The sequence below is a fragment of the Mixophyes fleayi genome, chromosome 7 (assembly GCF_038048845.1).
Source record: "Mixophyes fleayi isolate aMixFle1 chromosome 7, aMixFle1.hap1, whole genome shotgun sequence".
Taxonomy (NCBI): Eukaryota; Metazoa; Chordata; class Amphibia; order Anura; family Limnodynastidae; genus Mixophyes; species Mixophyes fleayi.
This window is the reverse complement of record NC_134408.1, coordinates 61,549,338-61,567,704: the sequence shown is the minus strand read 5'-3', so window position 1 is coordinate 61,567,704 and position 18,367 is coordinate 61,549,338. Positions and strand designations below refer to the sequence as shown.

The window sequence follows — 18,367 nt, the reverse complement described above, 5'->3', positions numbered from 1 at the left end:
ACCACTTGTTCAGGGTCCAGGTGGAAATGTCAGGAAATATTACTAACAGCATTACTTCCTAAACAATTTAATCTTTCACACCGAATAAATCAACATAAGCATTTTATAACCTGGGCCCCATGAGTTCATGTAAATAAATGATGTTTATATTACTGAAATTATATATTGCCTAATTTTGACTAGTTTGAATGGAAGTGAAAGGCTGACACAATGTTCTCTTGTGTTAATCTCAATTTTATTATAAACCAATAATTTTATAGATTGCTTCTGTTAAATAAGGATATTTGATAATCATGGTTATAGTGCAAAAAAAGCACATTGTCACATTAGTGAGGAAATTAGATTAATAACTATCTTACTTTGTTGAAGAAAACATGCGTTATTATATTTATTTTAGCAAATATCTTCTTTACAATTAAAATACATTTCTTAATTTCTGTCAACAGCATTGTTAACTTCTAGCGGTATAACAAATGATTCACATTTAAATCAATATACAGCTCATGGATGTGTCATTTTGTTAATATTCATATACATGCATGTTTAAATCAATTCCTTACTAATAAGATACAAAATGAAAAGTACGTTCTCATTCAGTGTAAGATACACTAGTACTTTGTACTTAAACTTCCCTAGGTATTTGCTTGTTGAATGCTTGTTTCTAACTTAAATGGCCTAAAGAAAGCAGCAGGTATTCTCAATCAATAAAGTCACAGATTGCTAGAAATACTCAAATGCTGACGAAAGTACACTTGAATATCTTTCCAGATTGCATCCTGTGCTTCACAATGAGGGATCATCTCTCCACCCCATAGGAGAGGTAGATTGTGTCCTGGGAGATGTGAGGCCAAACAGAATGGGAACCCTGGAGGTTCTATTAGATGACCAGCTCCTGGATAGGACATCATTTTCCCATTGTTTTGCCCATGTTCCCTCATTTTTGATAAGGCCGCTGCAGCAAAATGTTTACTATTGTAATATTGGTCAGCCTCTCCAGCCACAAAAAGTATGTGACCATGAGCTTGTTCTACCGGAATGCGTGACTTAGGACAGTCCTCATACAGCCCAGCAGGTTTTAGGAAACCTTCTTCAGTAATCAACATCTTCTCTTGCTTATAAGGTGTACCTTTAAGAAGAACCTTACCTTCATGGTAAAATGTTCCACCATACACATTACAGGTTCCGTTAATGCTGACTGTAGCTCCAATTTGTGGCAGATAGGAGGCCAATACAAGAGCAATTTCTGCACCTTTTGAGACACCTAAAACGCCAAGTTTTGATCCAGCAACCTGAAAAACAGTCTATAGGTGAAATTCATCCAAATCTAGGATAGAATATAGATAAGATATAGATATTGTATGTCATATATGTCATAGCACTTCACAATTCACATGCCTGCATTTGCACCTGCACATTTAATTGCCCATGTTAGTTTTCTGAAAGCAAATAGTTGCCATAGTTCTAACCTCTGCGCTGTGCATGCCAACAGCTACATATCTGTCACGAGCCGCGGCGGTACTCACAGCCGCAGCGGCTCGCTTCCTGCCTGCCCCAGCGTCCCGGCCGTCACCATGACGACCGGGACGTCACTTCCCTCCAACTCCCGACCGTTGCCGAGGCAATGGCCGGACGCCCTGCAGTGTAGCGCCGCGTCCCGGCAACAGGGGACAGCCGGGCACATGCGCAGAGGGACCTAATAGCCTGCTGGCTATTAGGCTGTAATTATTTTATTAGTCAGCTCCTGGGAGTAAGTTGCAGAGCTAGGCTCTGATTGGCTCACCTGTACATTTAAGGCAGTGAGGTCTGCAGCCTCACTGCCGGTTATAGCTTCTGCTCTCCAGTCTGCTGACCTGCTTGTTCCCGTTCCTGTCTACTGAACTTCTGCTGATCTCCCGTGTATGACCCTTGACTTGGAATTGGACTTCGCTTGTGTATCCTGTGACCCTGACCTCTGGCCTGTTTACCGTTTCCGCTATCTGCTTGTGACCCCTGACCCCGGCTTGTTAACTGGAATTGCTACCTGCTGCCGGCCCTTGACCGCTGCGTGGACCTCACTCCGCTTGCCTGGGTTCTCCCCAGCCGGTACACACTTCACGACCCTCTGTCAGTCTGCAGCCCAGCCTGTCCCCACCACCAGGGGCTCCAGTGAACACCTGATTGGCAGAGTAGATTCCGGGTTGTGTTGTGCCGGCTGGAGGGGTTCTTAACATTATCATATGTGTATTTATGGCTAAGCAATTGATAGTCATTTAAATGATGGCCAAGACTTTGAACCCCCAATTTTAGGAGATATGCATATACCAATGTATAACATAAAAAGAAAACACAATAGCTTAATCACAATAAAGAAAGAGTAAAAAATAAAAAGAAGGATTTCTAAGAGACACTTAGCTTAAATAAAAAAAACAATAACCGACCATGTTATAGGTCCTATTTTAAATTTATATGCTTATATTTCATTCATCTAAAAAAAGAGGATAATGATCACTAAATCCATATAGATAAAAATATAATATAATAGTAATAAATAGCAACTACTCTTATATATATACCTCTGACCAAACACACACTACCACTAAAAATGCCTTTTAAAGGCTGAATCATTACAAATAAGAACCTCATTCCTCCGTTACATTTTGAGCATCAAACTAAGATCCATTTAACTTGATGCATTTAATATTAGAGTAGGATGTATAAAGAGTCAATGTTGAATCCATAATGATTTTCTTTTTAAATAGATCATGGTAAACCTTTAAATAGGTAAAAAACACAAGAACATTCTAGAAAATTGGCAAAGTACCATTTTCCATAACTGGATATTTTGCTTTTTTCAATACATGAGGTACCTTTTCTTACATTTCCTGATAATCCTAGAAATTTAGAAGGATCATCATGTCCTGCTTTCATGATCTGTATTCATACTTGGAACCAAGATCAAAGAAGTACTTCTTCTACCTGAGCTTGCTTAGTACACCACATACATGCAAGGACCTGATTGTAGTTTGGGATGGTATCTACTGTTAATTGAACTTGGAAACTGCAATTTTCCATTCTATAACTCTAGTGGTAGATTAGATGTGATGGGCTTTATGGTTTAGATCTGATTTTATGAGTATTATAGAAACTAACTGTCAGTGAGAGTAATTAATGACTCTGGAATTCTCATGATAATGGTAATGCCAAGATCAATTCCCTGGGTAGCTTTAGGCATGCAATCTTATAATGAGTGAACACCATTCAGCACGAGTGACCCTGTACCTTTGGATGCTTCAGCAGCAGATCTATAGCTTCTTCAAAATATTCCAAGTATAGTTTTTGAAAAGAAAGTGGGAGATCTTCATATCCAAAATATGCCAGAGCAAGAACCACAAATCCATGGCTGGCAAGAAGACTAGCACGGTATTCAGCAAGGCCTCCAGCTCCACCAAACATGTCAATGATACCAGGATATGAGCCCTTACCTGTTATAACATAAGACAGTGCAGGTGAATGTATGTAATTTAATTCATAATTTTCATGCGCGTATACATTTATATGACAATATTTTGCAGAATTGCTAGCCTTTGCACAAGTAACCCACACATGAGTCTCAAGTATTGTGTCTTCAGTGGTAGTGTGGGGAGTGAGAGCAAAGTAAAAGAACTTTAAGAAAAAATTGTAAGAATAAAGTATTATTTCATTCACTCTCCTCTGCTGTCTGCATCCAGAGATAGTGAGAGCAGAAGAAAGATTGGGGCAGTACTTGTACCACCACCATCTTTTTTAAATAGGCCTCCCCATGGGAATCATTTGCTGTCAATACCTGTTAAATCACTTTGTATAGCATTTATTATTAATGACCGTGTTTATTATTATTATTATTATTAGTAGTAGTAGTAGTAGTATTTATTTATAGGGCGCCACTAGGTATCCGTAGCGCCGTACACGGACAGACAGAAACGTGGTACAGGGTGAGACAGCACGGAACAGTTAACAAAGCACAGTAACTCGGAAGCTCAAAGTACAGCTAGATGAAAGGTGAGAGGCCCCGGGGGTAGAGAGAGGGGTAGAAGGGCCTCACGGAAGAGACAAGGAGCCGGAGAGCAGAGTTAAGATGGTGGAGAACAGGAGGAGAGGAGGCCCTGCTCGAAGGAGCGTACAATCTAAGGGGAGGGTAGGACGGACAGAGACGCAAGGGTAGGAGGAGGAAAGGGGGAGAGCGGAGGCAAGGACGGAGAGGGGGGAGAGGAGAGAGGTAGGTGGGAGACAGGAGGGAGGGCAGTTAAGTGGGGGACTGGAAGGCTATAAGGAAGAGGTGGGTTTTTAAGGCCCGTTTGAAGCTGGACAAGTTGGGTGAAGTTCTGATGGAGCAGGGGAGCTGGTTCCAGTGGAGGGGGGCAGTACGGGAGAAGTCTTGGATGCAAGCATGGGAGGAGGTGACCAGGGGGGAAGAGAGGCGTCGGTCATTGGCCGAACGCAGAGGGCGGGATGGAGCATGAATGGAGATGAGGCTGGAGATGTAGGGAGCAGTGGAGTTGGAGAGGGCCTTGAAGGTAAGTGTAAGGAACTTGAATACGATTCTGTAGGGGAAGGGGAGCCAGTGAAGGGATTGGTAGAGGGGGGAGACAGAGGAGGAGCGGCGAGAGAGGAAAATGAGCCGAGCGGCAGCATTGAGTACGGAGCGAAGGGGAGCGAGGTGAGAGCGGGGGAGGCCAGTAAGGGGGAGGTTGCAGTAGTCTAAGCGGGAGATAATAAGAGAGTGGACAAGAGCTTTAGTGGCATCTTGGGAGAGGAAGGGCCGAATGCGTGCGATGTTGCGCAGCTGGAAGCGGCAAGATTTAGCAAGAGAGAGAATGTGAGGGGCAAAGGAGAGAGAGGAGTCGAGGATGACGCCGAGGCAGCGAAGTTGTGGAACAGGGGAAAGAGAGGAGTTGAGTACAGTGATAGAGAGGTCGGAAGGGCAGGGGGAATGAGCGGGAGGAAAGACAATAAGTTCGGTTTTCGCAAGATTAAGTTTGAGAAATTTAGAGGACATCCAGGAGGAGATGGCAGAGAGGCAGGCGGACACCCTGGAGAGGAGGGAGGGAGAGAGATCAGGAGAGGAAAGGTAGAGTTGGGTGTCATCCGCATAAAGGTGGTACTTGAGACCAAAGGAGCTGATGAGTTTGCCCAGGGAAGAGGTGTAAAGAGAGAACAGTAGGGGTCCGAGAACAGAGCCTTGGGGGACCCCTACTGGAAGGGAGGAGGGGGGGGGAGAGAGATCCAGAGGTGGTGACAGAGAAGGAACGGTCAGCAAGGTAAAAGGGTGAACCAGTTTAAATGTGTTATAATAATTTTGTCTAGAATAATAGTTTAATCATTATTGTTTATTAATACCAAATGTGCTAAACAGGCTTCATACTGTTTATCGATACAAATGAGTTTTACATTATCCCCTGTCATGTTGCACTATGTTCATACCTTGTATATTGTATTTTTATTTTTATGCTTGTTTCTAATAAAAAAATGTGAATTTACAAATACAGTGCGGAATAACATTCCAAGGAATGGATAAGCAAAATCATTGTCGGTGATGTATTGTCAGAACTTTGTGCCTCTGTGAAATGGCTGTCATAGCCTAGTGCTGGTAATTTCAAGGGGTCCTACACTTTTCATTCTCCCGATTTTGCAAGTACCAGTCTAGGTTGGCAGCACTAGTGCTTGTTTTGGCAATTTAGGGGGGATCCCACACCTTTTGTCCCCCCAACTCTGCAAGCACCAGTCTAGGATGGCAGCACTAGACCTGGTTATGCATTTTTCGTTTGAACATACAGCAAGGTCCACGTTTATGGTCATCACCATCAGCATGGAACTTAAGAGCTATACGCAGGAACAAACACAGGATTTGTAGAGGGGGGTTTCCACACCACGCCGCCAGTGGGCATGGCAAGCATGCATGGAGGTGTGGCTATAATTTTAGACAGTGCTTGGCTGCTCTCAACTCTTCCTATCCCCATAATATACATGGGCAATGCCACGTGCACTACTGTTAGGTGCACACAGCTCTCCCTTTTCAAGCAGAGCCGTGTGAAGCGGGGGCAGGGTCTAGCCCCCTCAATTATACAGTGCCCCAGGTTTGGAGGGGGGTTTCCCAGGCACTAGAAAACCCCCCTCGGTTTCTCTATGCACTAAGGGTGGTTACCCACTGGTGTTAGGAAAAGCTCAGCAGAAACTTGTGAAATGTGATAAAATTTAGCAGCAGTGCACTTTTGTTTGGGAGGGAGGGGGCAATGCAGAACCTGCAGTAAACAGAGGAGGATGTGTCCAAAAAACGCTGCACTGCCCCCACTATTTCCGACAGTAAATGCAAGTGGTGTTACAGGGCCAGCACTGGCTGCTCCGGCGCCCCCTGCTGGGAGTTGCCACATGACCCATGAAGCCCCTTTGGCACTCTATGACACAAGTGAGGAAGGGGCATGTCGCTCTGTGCCTGTTATGATACTTGCTCTGTTATTCACGTTGCACGTAGCTGTCAATGAGAAAAATATATTTTCTGCGCAGAAGGGCCACGCTTACCAGGCTTGACATGGGATATTGGGTCAAAAGAACCAGTATATTCCTTTACCATATCTGTTTCCATGTTGTTAGTAATGTTACAGAAGCCAGTAATAGCATGATTTCCACACCAGTGCATATGGAGCCTAATAGTGTTAGCAAGACCTGCACCCACCTAAATTTCCTCAGCACCTATAAAACCCGCTCCTACATTCCCTTTAGTGTAAAAGTATCAGCACAAGAAATCTGTTTATAGAAACTATTATGGAAGCTCTAATGGATTACGAAGAACTGAACAACCAGAACAGTTAGATGACATTATATTGAAAAATTACTTACATAAAAGGCTCATTTACTAACCGCAATTCCAGATGTGCTTAGTTGGCACATAGACCTCTCACTGAAATCAGTCTGATGACCAATCTTCAGCACCTCCAAAGAGGTATAAAAATCAGGTTGCTTTGAAGGGGAAGACTGTCTAGAGCCAAATGCTAAAGCAGGAACTACCCCCTGTCACAATACCAGGGCACCGGGTGCACGTGGAGGATTTTTAAGGGGGGGTTTCCCCTCCACCCCAAAAAAAAAAAAGCGAGAGCTGCCGCACATGCGCCCGGCAGCACTGTACTATACAGCAGCTGCGGCGCTGTCAAAGAAGCGTCCGCGGCGGTGCTGTACAATACAGCACCGCCGTGGACGCTTCTTTGACAGTGTAGGGCACTTTTTTAGCAGAGGGGAGGGGTTTCTGAAGACCCAGAAACCCCCCTGCCTGCGCCCCTGATACGGGAAGGTTAAGAAGCGATATACAATCTTAAAGAGTGCAGTATATCAAAAACCTAATGAGAAAAAAAGAGTATGTTTCATTTTCATAAGCAGGGGCACCAAGAGAAGGGTGGATACAAAGCACCAGGGCTTGCCTGTGTTTGGAGGTGTGGCCCACTCAGTGCTGCTATAGAAAAGGGAGAACGGGTCTGTTGCTGAGTTTAAAGAGATGTGCTTCATGCCTGCAAATGCCCGTTTGTATCAAACTAGTGGGTGTTAAGACTCTGTTCCTATTTTATATTTGGTGTGCAGTACCTCTGTATTACCATAGGGAGTACGTATTAGAGATGCTCGGGCTCGGTTTTCCAAAAACCAAGTCCACCCGAACATAGCCGATCCGAGTACCGAGTCGAACCAGCTCTGTAGTTTCCCTCGGAACTGAAAACAAGGCAAAACGTCATTGTCGTGTTGTCGGATCTCGCAAGATTTGTATTCTATAAGTACTGCCCTCCACAGAGATCTGGCACCATTTCACAGAGAGACACAGTAGGGGGTAGCAGGGTTCTGGGCAGTCTCCAGTGCAGTTGGGCAGCGTCACTAAAGAAAGAGAACGAGGAGGGCTGGTAGTGTTCTTAAAGTCTCCAGTCTACTGTGTCATAGCTCACCCAGAAACAGGAGAGGTGGCAGTATTCAGTGCTGAAAGGTGAATTATAGGGCTGACAGTGTTCTTCAAAGGCTCCAGTGACATTTTACTGTGAAATAGCTCACCCACAAACAGGAGAGGTGGCAGTGTTCAGTGCTGAAACAAAAATTCAAATAATAGAGCTGGCAGTGTGTTTAAAAGCCTCCAGTGACATTCTACTGAGCCATCGCTCACCCACAAACAGGAGAGATGGCAGTGTTCAGTGCTAAATAACCTCATCCATGTTACGCCATTTGAAGCGAGTTCATGGCAAGCTGTTGGGAAAATCTGAAACTTATGCTAAAAAAATTAACAACAAGCAGTCCAGCATCAGCTAGGTCCTTTGCTTCAGCTAGATCCCGGCACCTGCAATCTACACCCACAACTCCTTCTTTATCAATATCCTCAGTAGCAATCGAAGTTAGTCCTGCATCCAAGTTACTGAGGCTAGATGACTCCTCCCCTATCCAGGATTCCTCAGAAGACTTCTTGAACGTTATTACCGCTGCTGCTGCTGTTGGGGGTAGATGTTCATCCCAGAAGCAGACCAAGAAGAAGACTACTAGTAATTTGCAACAATTGACTGTTAAACAATCCTTTGCAAGAGGAAGCAAGTATGAAAGCTGTCACCCAATCGCAAAGCGCATCACAGACGCCATGGCGACTTTGCTAGTATTAGATCTTCGCCCAATATCCACTATTAATGCAACTGGTTTTAGACAGTTAGTTGACCGTTACCAAATTCCATCACAGCACCATTTTACTAGAAAAGCTATTACGCACCTGTACAAGAAGGTTCGTAAAAATGTAATTATTGGGCTACAAAATGCCATTCTACACAATGTACACTTAACCACAGATATGTGGACAAGTGAAACTTGCCAATTAAAGATTACATGACTGTGACAGCCAGTAGGTTGGTGATTCGCCTTTACCAGCAGGAACAGCAGCAGTATTTATCCAACTACATCAGATTTTTCTGAGGCAGGCTACTCTGTGTATCACCGGCTTCACTAAGAGACATACAGCTGACAATCTGTTACAAAAACTAAGGAATGTCATTGCAACATGGCTTATCCCGCCTGGCCTCTCCTTAGGATATGTAATTTCTGATAATGCCACCAATATTGTGAGAGCATTAGAGCTGGGTGACTTCAATCACACTCCCTGTTTTGCTCACACAATAAACTTGGTGGTGCAGAGCTTTTTAAAAAATGACAGAGACGTGCAGAAGATGCTGTCTGTGGCCCGTAAAACATCTGGACGTTAACGGCATTCGGCAAAAGCATGTAGGAGATTGCAGCATCTACAAGAACAATTTCATTTGCCCTGCCAGCAACTGAAGCAAGAAGTGGTAACAAGGTGGAATTACACCCTGTATATGCTTCTGACAATGGAGGAACAGCAAAAAGCCATCAACGCTTACTTCACAAGCAATGACATTGGGAAAGGAGGGGGAATGTATTTTACTCAAGCACAGTTGAGAATGCTTTCCGTGTTGTGCAAGGTGCTAAAACCATTCAAAGTAGTCACCTGTGAAGTGAGTTCAGACACTGCTAGCTTGAGCCAAGTGTTTCCCTTCTGACTTTTGGAAAAGCAGCTTGAGAAACTGAAGGAGGAGCTGAAACAAAACAATTAAGCTAAGTATGTCAGACTTGTAGATAAAGTATTTTATTCGCTTCACCAGGATCCAAGAGTTATCAAAATCTTGAAATCGGATTACTACATTTTGGCGACTGTTTAATTATTTTCCTAGGTTTAAGAGCTATGTCTTCTCTTTGTTTCCAACTGACCCAAATTTCAAAAGATGCAAGGAGCTCCTGGTGAGCAAGATGACAGCTCAAGTGTTACGTGACAGGACGGCATTTCCTCCTTCAGTTTCTCACTCAACTGCGGCTAGAAAAAAACGTAGCTTTCCCAAGAGACACAGGGATGATGCAGATGACACAGCGCAACATTTTGACATCTGGTCTGGTCTAAAAGAAGTGACCAAAAACAGTGACACCTCTGCCATAACTCCACCTGATCCTACTATCAACATCCAAAAGAAGGTGGAGGATTATTTAATGACAGCATAGAAATAGACACGTCAGACAGTCCCTTTGAATACTGGGAGGAAAAAAAGGGAATTTGGAGACCCATGTACCAACTTGCTTTCCACTACTTAAGCTGCCCACCCTCCAGTGTGTATTTGGAAAGAATTTTCAGCACAGCCGAGAACCTTATCAGTAATCGGCATAGGAGGCTACTTCCTCAAAATGAGGAAAAGATGATGTTCATAAAAATTCACTACAATTTTCATGAGGAAGCGCTTTACAGCCAATTACATCAAAGTACAGAGACTTCTGTAATGGTGGATTCCAGCAGGGATGAATTAATAACATGTAAGGATGATGTACCCACTGGTGAGGATGAGGCTGAGGATGATGACAACAACATCTTGCCACAGTAGAATACATTAACAGCACTGTTATCTTAGGTGCCTTAAGCCCATTTTTAGCTTGTTTTGTGGGAGCCCAATCAAACCAAGCACTTCAGCCGCAAAAGTGGCATTTCTTGTTGCTGAAGTGCTTGGTTTGTTAAAGTGTGCATGTCCTTTTTATGATCCACATAAGCGTGGGTGGGAGGTCCCAAGGATAATTCCATTTTGCACCATTTTTCCTTTTAGCTACCGCTGTGTGTCAATGTTACCTACATGTGCTACGTAGTGTTGTATGCTTTGCAAAAAATAACTTTCACCAGGACATCCATTGATGATGCAGATGACTTAGCACAACATTTTAAAATCTGGTCTGGTCTACTGTAAAAGAAATTACCAAAATTAGTGACTACTATCCTACTATTAACATCCAAAGAATGGTGGATTACTATTTTTTTTAACGGTATAAAGACAACAGTTTTATTAACCAATAATAATGTTGCTTGCAGAAGTAATATATGCATGGATGTCTAAATAGACGTGTATATACATTACTCAAATCTTCCACTTTGCTGCTGTTTCATCAGTATTGCACAAAGTGTTTGTAATTTGCACTTTACGTCAAGAGTGCCTAGCTATACTTTCATTTTTTTGGGGATTGGGGCCGATTTGAAGCTCAGTGATGAACTTGCTTTTTGCTGTGAATGTCAATGGCTCTTTTTAGTGCATTGTCTGTAACAAGATCCAATCTACTCATGTCAGAGTGATCACAGCCAATTTTTGAACACCTGGCGGATTTACCCTCCTGAAGTTCTCAATCATCCTTTCAATTGCTTCTCTTTCATACGTGTGACCACATACTTTGTTTTTCACTGGGTTCACCATCTCCAACTGTGTTATAGAGTGCTCTGAGTGACGGCGATCTCCTTGTCTTCATCTTCCAAAGCTCTGTCTGCAGGGGCCGGCGACACACCCATTTGTTTTCTCAGGTCGCTTAGCTGTTTTTTAAACTGGACATATTTATCGTCCTTCCTGAGGGCCTCCTCTGTATTATTCTTCTGAAGCGCAGTGTATCTCTCGTGTACAAGTTCTCTTAAATCCGGGATCTCATCCGGTGGGTCATGTTTTAACTTAAGTACACTCTCATCAACTTTGTCTATATATTGATTTAAATCTCGGTTCAATGCAGCGTATTCCAACATGACAGATTCCATGCTGCCCACATGTTCCATCTCACAGTCTGTCTGAAGCAGATCTAATGCCACGCCAGCTGTAATATCCATTCCTGTGTCTACATAAGTTTGGCAGTTCTTCAGGGAAAGGGAGGTATCCAGAGAGGAGAAGGAGATTAAAGATGCAGCACGAGCAGACATGGTTTAATAATGTAGAGTTAATTGACAGCACTGTTGGGCTTAAGGCAGCTAAGCTATTGGTATCTTGTTTTGTAGGGGCTCAAACAAACCAAGCACTTCAGCCACAAAAATGGCACTTCTTGTCGCTGGAGTACTTGCTTTGTTAAACTGTACATCTTCTTTTCAATATCTTACAAAAGGGCAGGTGGGAGGGCCCAAGGACAATTCCCTCTTTTAGCACTTTTCTTTTCTGTCACTGCTGTGTGTCAATGTTTCCTAGATGTGCTACGAACTGGCTTGTGTTTGTGTCGTTGCTCTGTCACTTAGCATCCAGCCAGCTCGTTGCAGTCTTTGTCCGAAAGTAGATGAAAATAATATTGTGATCTGTGAGGTGTTCATAATTGACTGTAAATTAGTGTTATTGAGGTTAATAATAATGTAGGAACAAAAAAAGAGCAAAATTATGTGATTTTAGCATATTATAGCTATTTTTCTAAAAAAATATAGATCCAAAACCAAAATCAAAGCCAAAACATATGAGGACGGTTTTGCCAAAACCAAAACACAAACTTAATCCAGATCCAAAATCAAACCCAAAACATGGGGGTCAGTGAACATCTCTAGTACATATACCTGATTAACGTGCATTTTAAAACAAACGCACATTGCGACAGTATGTGTGCATTGATGAATCAGGTCCAAAGAAAGAGGCACATACGATACACAAGAGGGGAAAATACCAAGTGGACAAAAAAAAATACACTTGTGGTTAATGTTAATTGGGGATAAAGTCTTCTGAATTTTGATTTTTAATTATAATGCTTATTAATAGTAATAGTTTGCAGAGTATGCGTACAGGGACATCCCTGGACTATTCACTGCCTGAGGCAGTCTATAACAGAGAAAAATCCCCCAGCACTCCGCTGTTAACCAGTAACAAAGTTGCTATTTCTACTTGTACATAAAAATGCTGAAATGTTAGTTACACACATTTGCAAATGTAAGATTAACCACCTGCTTCGCCATGGCGCTTCTGCTTACAGGGTGGTCCTAACTCTAATCAATGAGAGTCCCTATTTTGGGCCATGCTTATATGTGTTTTTAAATTGAGAGCCAACTGGAGAAAAGAGTCATCTGGCAATATTCAAATAACTTTAACTAGGTGATTTGTCTCTAAGAAAATGAATTCAATGACCGCCATTTTGCAACATCAAAAAATCATAAGCTAACATAGGACTTAGTGTAGTTTCTTTCATGAATGTGAACAGCATTGGACCTAACGGTCCAATAAGTCTGGAAAAAAAATTATATTGTTCCAAATGGGGGTTAGAGCAGAGGGCTATATGGTGAGGTTAAACACTGAATGCAGAGAGTTCAAATGTAACAGGGCTATTTGAAAACTGGATTGTCAAGATGATCTCTCTGTCTTCCTGCTCCGAAATTCAAGTTGAAAATTAGGAATGAATTACCAGCCCAATCTGTTTTAATTTCTCTTCCAGCCAGAATTCCTGGTGGAGCAAACAATGTTAGAATTTAGCTTAGAAGGGTGGCATAATAATATTTCTTAATTTCTGGAAGACCTCTCTCTTCATCTTTCTTCCCTAATTAGAGCTGAAAATCTTAATCTAGTAGGTTTTTCCCAGGGAGGGGTGATTTAAGCGATCACCGCCCCCCCACCCCCCCACCCCCCATCACACTGCCATCTCCAATGATATGAGACACTGTCCACTCCCTTCTCACCACCAGTAAATCTCGACATGGGCAGGGGGTTCAACACAGAATTTACAAGGAAGCTAAGGAGAATTTGCACTCAGTGGTTGGCAGGACAGCAAGTGTATACATTCTCCCAGTTAACTGATGAATTATTATTATGGAGCAGTTGCTTATTCATATGAACTCCAAGATTAAGGCATGGGTTTTAGATAGGAGTCCAAAGACACCAGAGCAGGCTGCAGGGTTAGACTGGGTATACGCTACATGATTTTCCAACTAATGTGTTATCTATATTGCTTGTACCAACGACTAAAATAAAAAAAGTCACGATCAGCATGCCGATTTATCTGTACACGCAATACTTGTTTTAAAAGAATTACTCTTAGACCTGTGCTCTTTAACTGTCATAACCATTGGCTGAAAAGTCAATGACTCTGTAAACTCTATGAAGATCCTGATCGTGAGTGCATACAGACTGCAGGATTGGAAGGACATCGTTCCATAGCTGAACGAGATTTATATTTCTGCTGAACAATCAAATCAAATGATGATCTGTGATTTGGAACGATCCACGTTCATTGCTGGAGCATACACACTAATGCAATATCAGACCTAACGGTCATTTATCTTACGATTGACCCAATACTCTGCTGAAAACACTGCAGTGTGTACCCAGCCTTAGCCGATAAATTCCTGGCTAAACGTCCAGGGGCAATCCAGCACATGGACGAGTTAAACCAGTCACATATCTCCAACTGCCACACTGGTCCAACCTCCACCACAATCCACTTACTTCACCAAGGCAGAGGAGATCTGAGCTGTGCTGAGCCAGGTGGGGGATGATGGTCGGGAACACTCTGTGGCGTACCTTCATTCTAGCTACTGGCCCAGGAGATGGCTTATGCCACAATTGAGAAGGAGTGCCTGGCCATAGTGTAGGCTTTTAATAAATTGCAGCCCTATCTTTATGGCCAGAAGTCGCCATTTTGACCGACCATGATCCTCTACACTGGTTACAGCGGACTTCAGGGGAGAATGGCAGGTTATAGAGGTGGAGCTTAGCATTGCAACTATATAATTGTGTTATTATCCATCAAAAAGGTTCTGAGCATAGAAATAGAGATGGTTTGTCAAGAACAGAAGGTCAAGGTCCAGCAAATTGAGTGACCAAGCAACCTAACCCTACATTAAACAGAGGTAGGAATGTGTAGATAGTTTATCTTAATAAGCATGTATAATATAGATAGATTAGTTAGTTAGGTTAGTATTGTTGTAACATTGGTTAAGTTAGTTAGGTATAGTTGGGTCAGGTATTGGTTTAATTAGGTCAGGTATAGGTTAAGTTCGAATATAGTTTTTATAAGGGTTAGGGGCACAAAATAGAGTGGCAATTAACTGGTCAATGTTCGACTAGCCATTGTTCCAAACCATCGGGGTTAAGTTGATGTTTGTCTGCTATTTCAATTAGTTAAGATCTGGGGTCTCGTACTGTATAGCTGCCAACATATAGCTGTCTATCTGTTGACCTCCTAATAAAATTGTGTTGTACCATAATTAAGGTCCGATTTTTTCATCGTTTAAAAATCGCGGTAAATCACAGGATTTTAGTCCCCATGATGTAAATGTAAATGTATCAAGCTTAGAGTTTTTTAGCGGTATTGAAAAACCAATCAGATTCTAGCTATCATTTATTTAGTACATTCTACAAAATGATAGCTAGAATCTGATTAGTTGCTATAGGCAACATCTCCACCTTTCAAACCCGCCGGAAAACTCTCAGCTTGATACATTTACCCCCAAGTCTGCAGAAGTATTAAGCTGTGATTTTTACTCTGATCTTCAAAATCGCTGGTTATCTCTAGCGATTTGCTGGGATTTTAATTAGCTTTTGAAAAATACTCAAAGCAGCTGTATAGCAGCACCAGTTTTTGATCTGCAAGGACACTACCATCAGGCTTGCAAGGAGTGTCGGAATGTGAAGGAGCATGAAAAATACATCACTCGCCTGCCTTTCCAAGAAATCTTCTGTGTGAACTTACTTTACCATCTATGAAAAGAAAGATCATGATTTAAACCCTGGAACAGAAAAATAACAAATGGTGGCCAAAATGTCCTTAAGGAAATGAACAGAGATGGAAAATGTGGCATATATAGCAGATATAGTGCATTTCATCAATATAATACTTGTCTCACTATACTTGTTTCACTATTTACACTAGGGGCTAGACTTGCTAAGCTGTAGGTTTGAAAAAGTGGGGATGTCGCCTATAGCAACCAATCAGATTCTAGCTTTCATTTATTTAGTATGTTCTACAAAATGACAGCTAGAATCTGATTGGTTGCTATAGGCAACATCCCCACTTTTTCAAACCCGCAGCTTAGTAAATCTAAATCTAGGTCTTTTTTGCATATTTAATTAAACTTTTTGCATGATTTGAAAGCATGTTAAAGTAATATGTGAAGTTTAACTCCAATTTAAGGTAGTTATTTGGCATGAATATAGACCAAATGTGTTCTACTATAGTTTATCATTTCTTACTCACCTGTAGGGATAAATATAGTGCCTCGAATTCTCCCTTCACGGATCTGGATTCTTTCTACTTCAGGAGCAGCATGTGACCTATTAAATATCTTGGTGAGGGTGGGTTTCGGGTCAGCAGTTAATCCTAATGAGAAAGAATCAAACAGGTCCACTGTGTATTGGAACAGAGAAAGTTTAACATCTCTTTTTGCAGGCCTCCTAAATGGTTTTAGAGGCTTCAAGGACCAAGCCAGACCCATGGGATGTACACCTTGATAGGTTCCTCCCAGAGCAGCAGTTTTATCCAAGTTAATTTGCCCTTCACTGTCAGCTTCATAAAATGCCCGGGACTGAAAGAGCTGTTCCTTGTCATCTTTAAGTGTTAAACGAATTGTCACTTGTTGCTGAGGTCTGAGTCCTGTGACCTTAATTTGCATATGCTCATCAGCCAGCCCTGTCTCTGGGACAACGGTAAGATTAACCATTTTTGGAGGATCACAATGTGTTGTAGAAATACCTTTAAAAGAAAGTTAGAACAAGTTTAGAAGATACGGGCACTTAGTTCTGATGAGTATGTTAATACCAAATTTTTGTACTTTGTACAAGGCCCGATGCAGTTATAGGACTCAAAGGTATACATTTTAGTAAAATAAATTTTCTTTGCTCTCAAAGGTAAATTTTAATTTTGCATCCAAAATGCGTAAATCTTTAGGATTGAAGGTGAGCAAAAATTGAAGCACCTTTGATGGCGCCTTGTTATTGTAGATTCGGAACCATGTGCATTCTACACAACATTCATACATGCTTGTGGATGACAAAATGTGTTGAGTCACTAAAAATTTTGTAAGGGGGCATGTCAGGGAAGGGTGACTCAAACAGATCCCAGTCACAGCTCTAGAAGAGAACTAGAGGCTGTAATCGAAAAGACACACTGCTGTGCCTTCAATTAGGAGGGGTATAAGTCCTATCAGAGAAAAGCAGTTATTGACAGGACATATAGTCATTGGGCAGTTAGTAAGTGGTTAAAGAGATCCTGCACAATATCACAATCATCATTTAATTATTAGGTGCTACAGATTCCATAGCACCAGACGGTCATCTTACAGGTATGACAGGAAGTACAATAAATATAATGAGAGATACAGATAATAGCAGTGCCAAGAATACAATTAAGCATAATAACGCCTACATGGATGTTCATGACCTAGCAATAATAGCACGCTGTAGCAGACGATTCAGCTTGAGAAATGACAACAAGCTCATACGAGGGAGGTAAGCATGAGACATAAGGAGAACTCTCTGTGAGAGCTTACATTCTAGACTATAAATGTAACTCCCATTACTAGGATGTTAGTAACACAGTAAAGTGCTTGCAATGGGGCCTGCTGCCCAACGCTAATTTCCAGACCCCCCTCTTCCAGGGGACCCCCGCTAGTTGGATTACTCTTTAGTGTTAGCATGAATGTGTCCTCATCTGACAAGCTGGGGACACCTCTGACAAGCAGTGACAACCTGCACAGTCTCAGTCTACTGACACTAACCATGCAAAGTGTAAGGAAAGAAGGGGGACATTATCGAGTCAGGAGCTTGAGTGGGAGAGCACAGCAGCATATGACTGCAACTTACAGGGAGAGGACAGTGACATCAGACAAGTCATTGCAGAGAAAGGAGTGCTCTGACTGCAGTGCAGGCCCTGCTGCCTGTTTTGTTTATACCCGGCCTTACAATTTCTGATGGCAGCCCTGCCATTGTGCATTCAATTGCTTGGGAGAACATGATGCAAGCTTGACTTAACCATTTCGGCCAGTAGTTAACATTTAGATATTTTGCAGACATACTGTTATTGTGTCTTCCAGGCTATCAGAGCACAAGGAAACTTTGATATTTTTTTAATACATATTGCACAAGGCACTATCTAAAACATAGTATTTCACAAATCCTCTTTAAGATGGAAAATTTTAAACATACATTAGAAACTGGGGCGTGAAGGACTCCCTGGTTGCTGACAGGGGCATGACCAGCATGTGCAAGGGGTGTGAGACTTACATTTATAAACCGCTCTTAGAGATTGTTACACATACATTACAGGCAGTGTCGGACTGGGGCATGAAGGGCCCACCAGGGGACAGCAACGCTAGGGGCCCACCAGAGGGGGTGTGGCCAACCATCAAAGAGGCGAGACCAGACACTGGAGGGGGAGTGGTCAGCCCACAAAGGACAGCTAGCACCATAGTGTAGTATATAAAGAATGCAGTGTGTATAAAGAGTACAGTCTTGATCTGCACCTTAGATTGGGCAGAACAGTCACCAAAAATCGGGATTATCCCACTAGACCAGGCTTGACTAACCTGTGGCACTCCAGGTGTTGTGAAACTACAAGCCTCAGCATGCTTTACCAATATATAGCA

At 42.3% G+C, this 18,367-nt stretch overlaps 1 protein-coding gene across 1 annotated transcript; it reads right to left on the bottom strand.

The window, feature by feature from the left end:
• Nucleotides 1-543: 543 nt before the first annotated feature.
• On the bottom strand, nucleotides 544-16,470 carry LOC142096960 (acyl-coenzyme A amino acid N-acyltransferase 1-like). The gene is made up of 3 exons (XM_075178584.1): nucleotides 15,982-16,470; nucleotides 3,259-3,461; nucleotides 544-1,289 (listed from the first exon to the last, which is right to left on the bottom strand). Exons 1-3 carry the CDS (start codon nucleotides 16,442-16,444, stop codon nucleotides 711-713), a joined length of 1,245 nt encoding a protein of 414 aa, XP_075034685.1. The 5' UTR covers nucleotides 16,445-16,470; the 3' UTR covers nucleotides 544-710.
• Nucleotides 16,471-18,367: the final 1,897 nt, after the last annotated feature.

What these genes read in the sequence shown, in the direction of transcription:
- LOC142096960 (XM_075178584.1), bottom strand. Translation starts at nt 16,444, where the DNA reads ATGGTTAATCTTACCGTTGTCCCAGAGACAGGGCTGGCTGATGAGCAT. An exon ending in CACTATATTTATCCCTACAG is followed by an intron (nt 3,462 to 15,981) that starts GTGAGTAAGAAA and finishes ATGTTATAACAG; the next exon opens with GTAAGGGCTCATATCCTGGT. An exon ending in TGCTGCTGAAGCATCCAAAG is followed by an intron (nt 1,290 to 3,258) that starts GTACAGGGTCAC and finishes ACTGTTTTTCAG; the next exon opens with GTTGCTGGATCAAAACTTGG.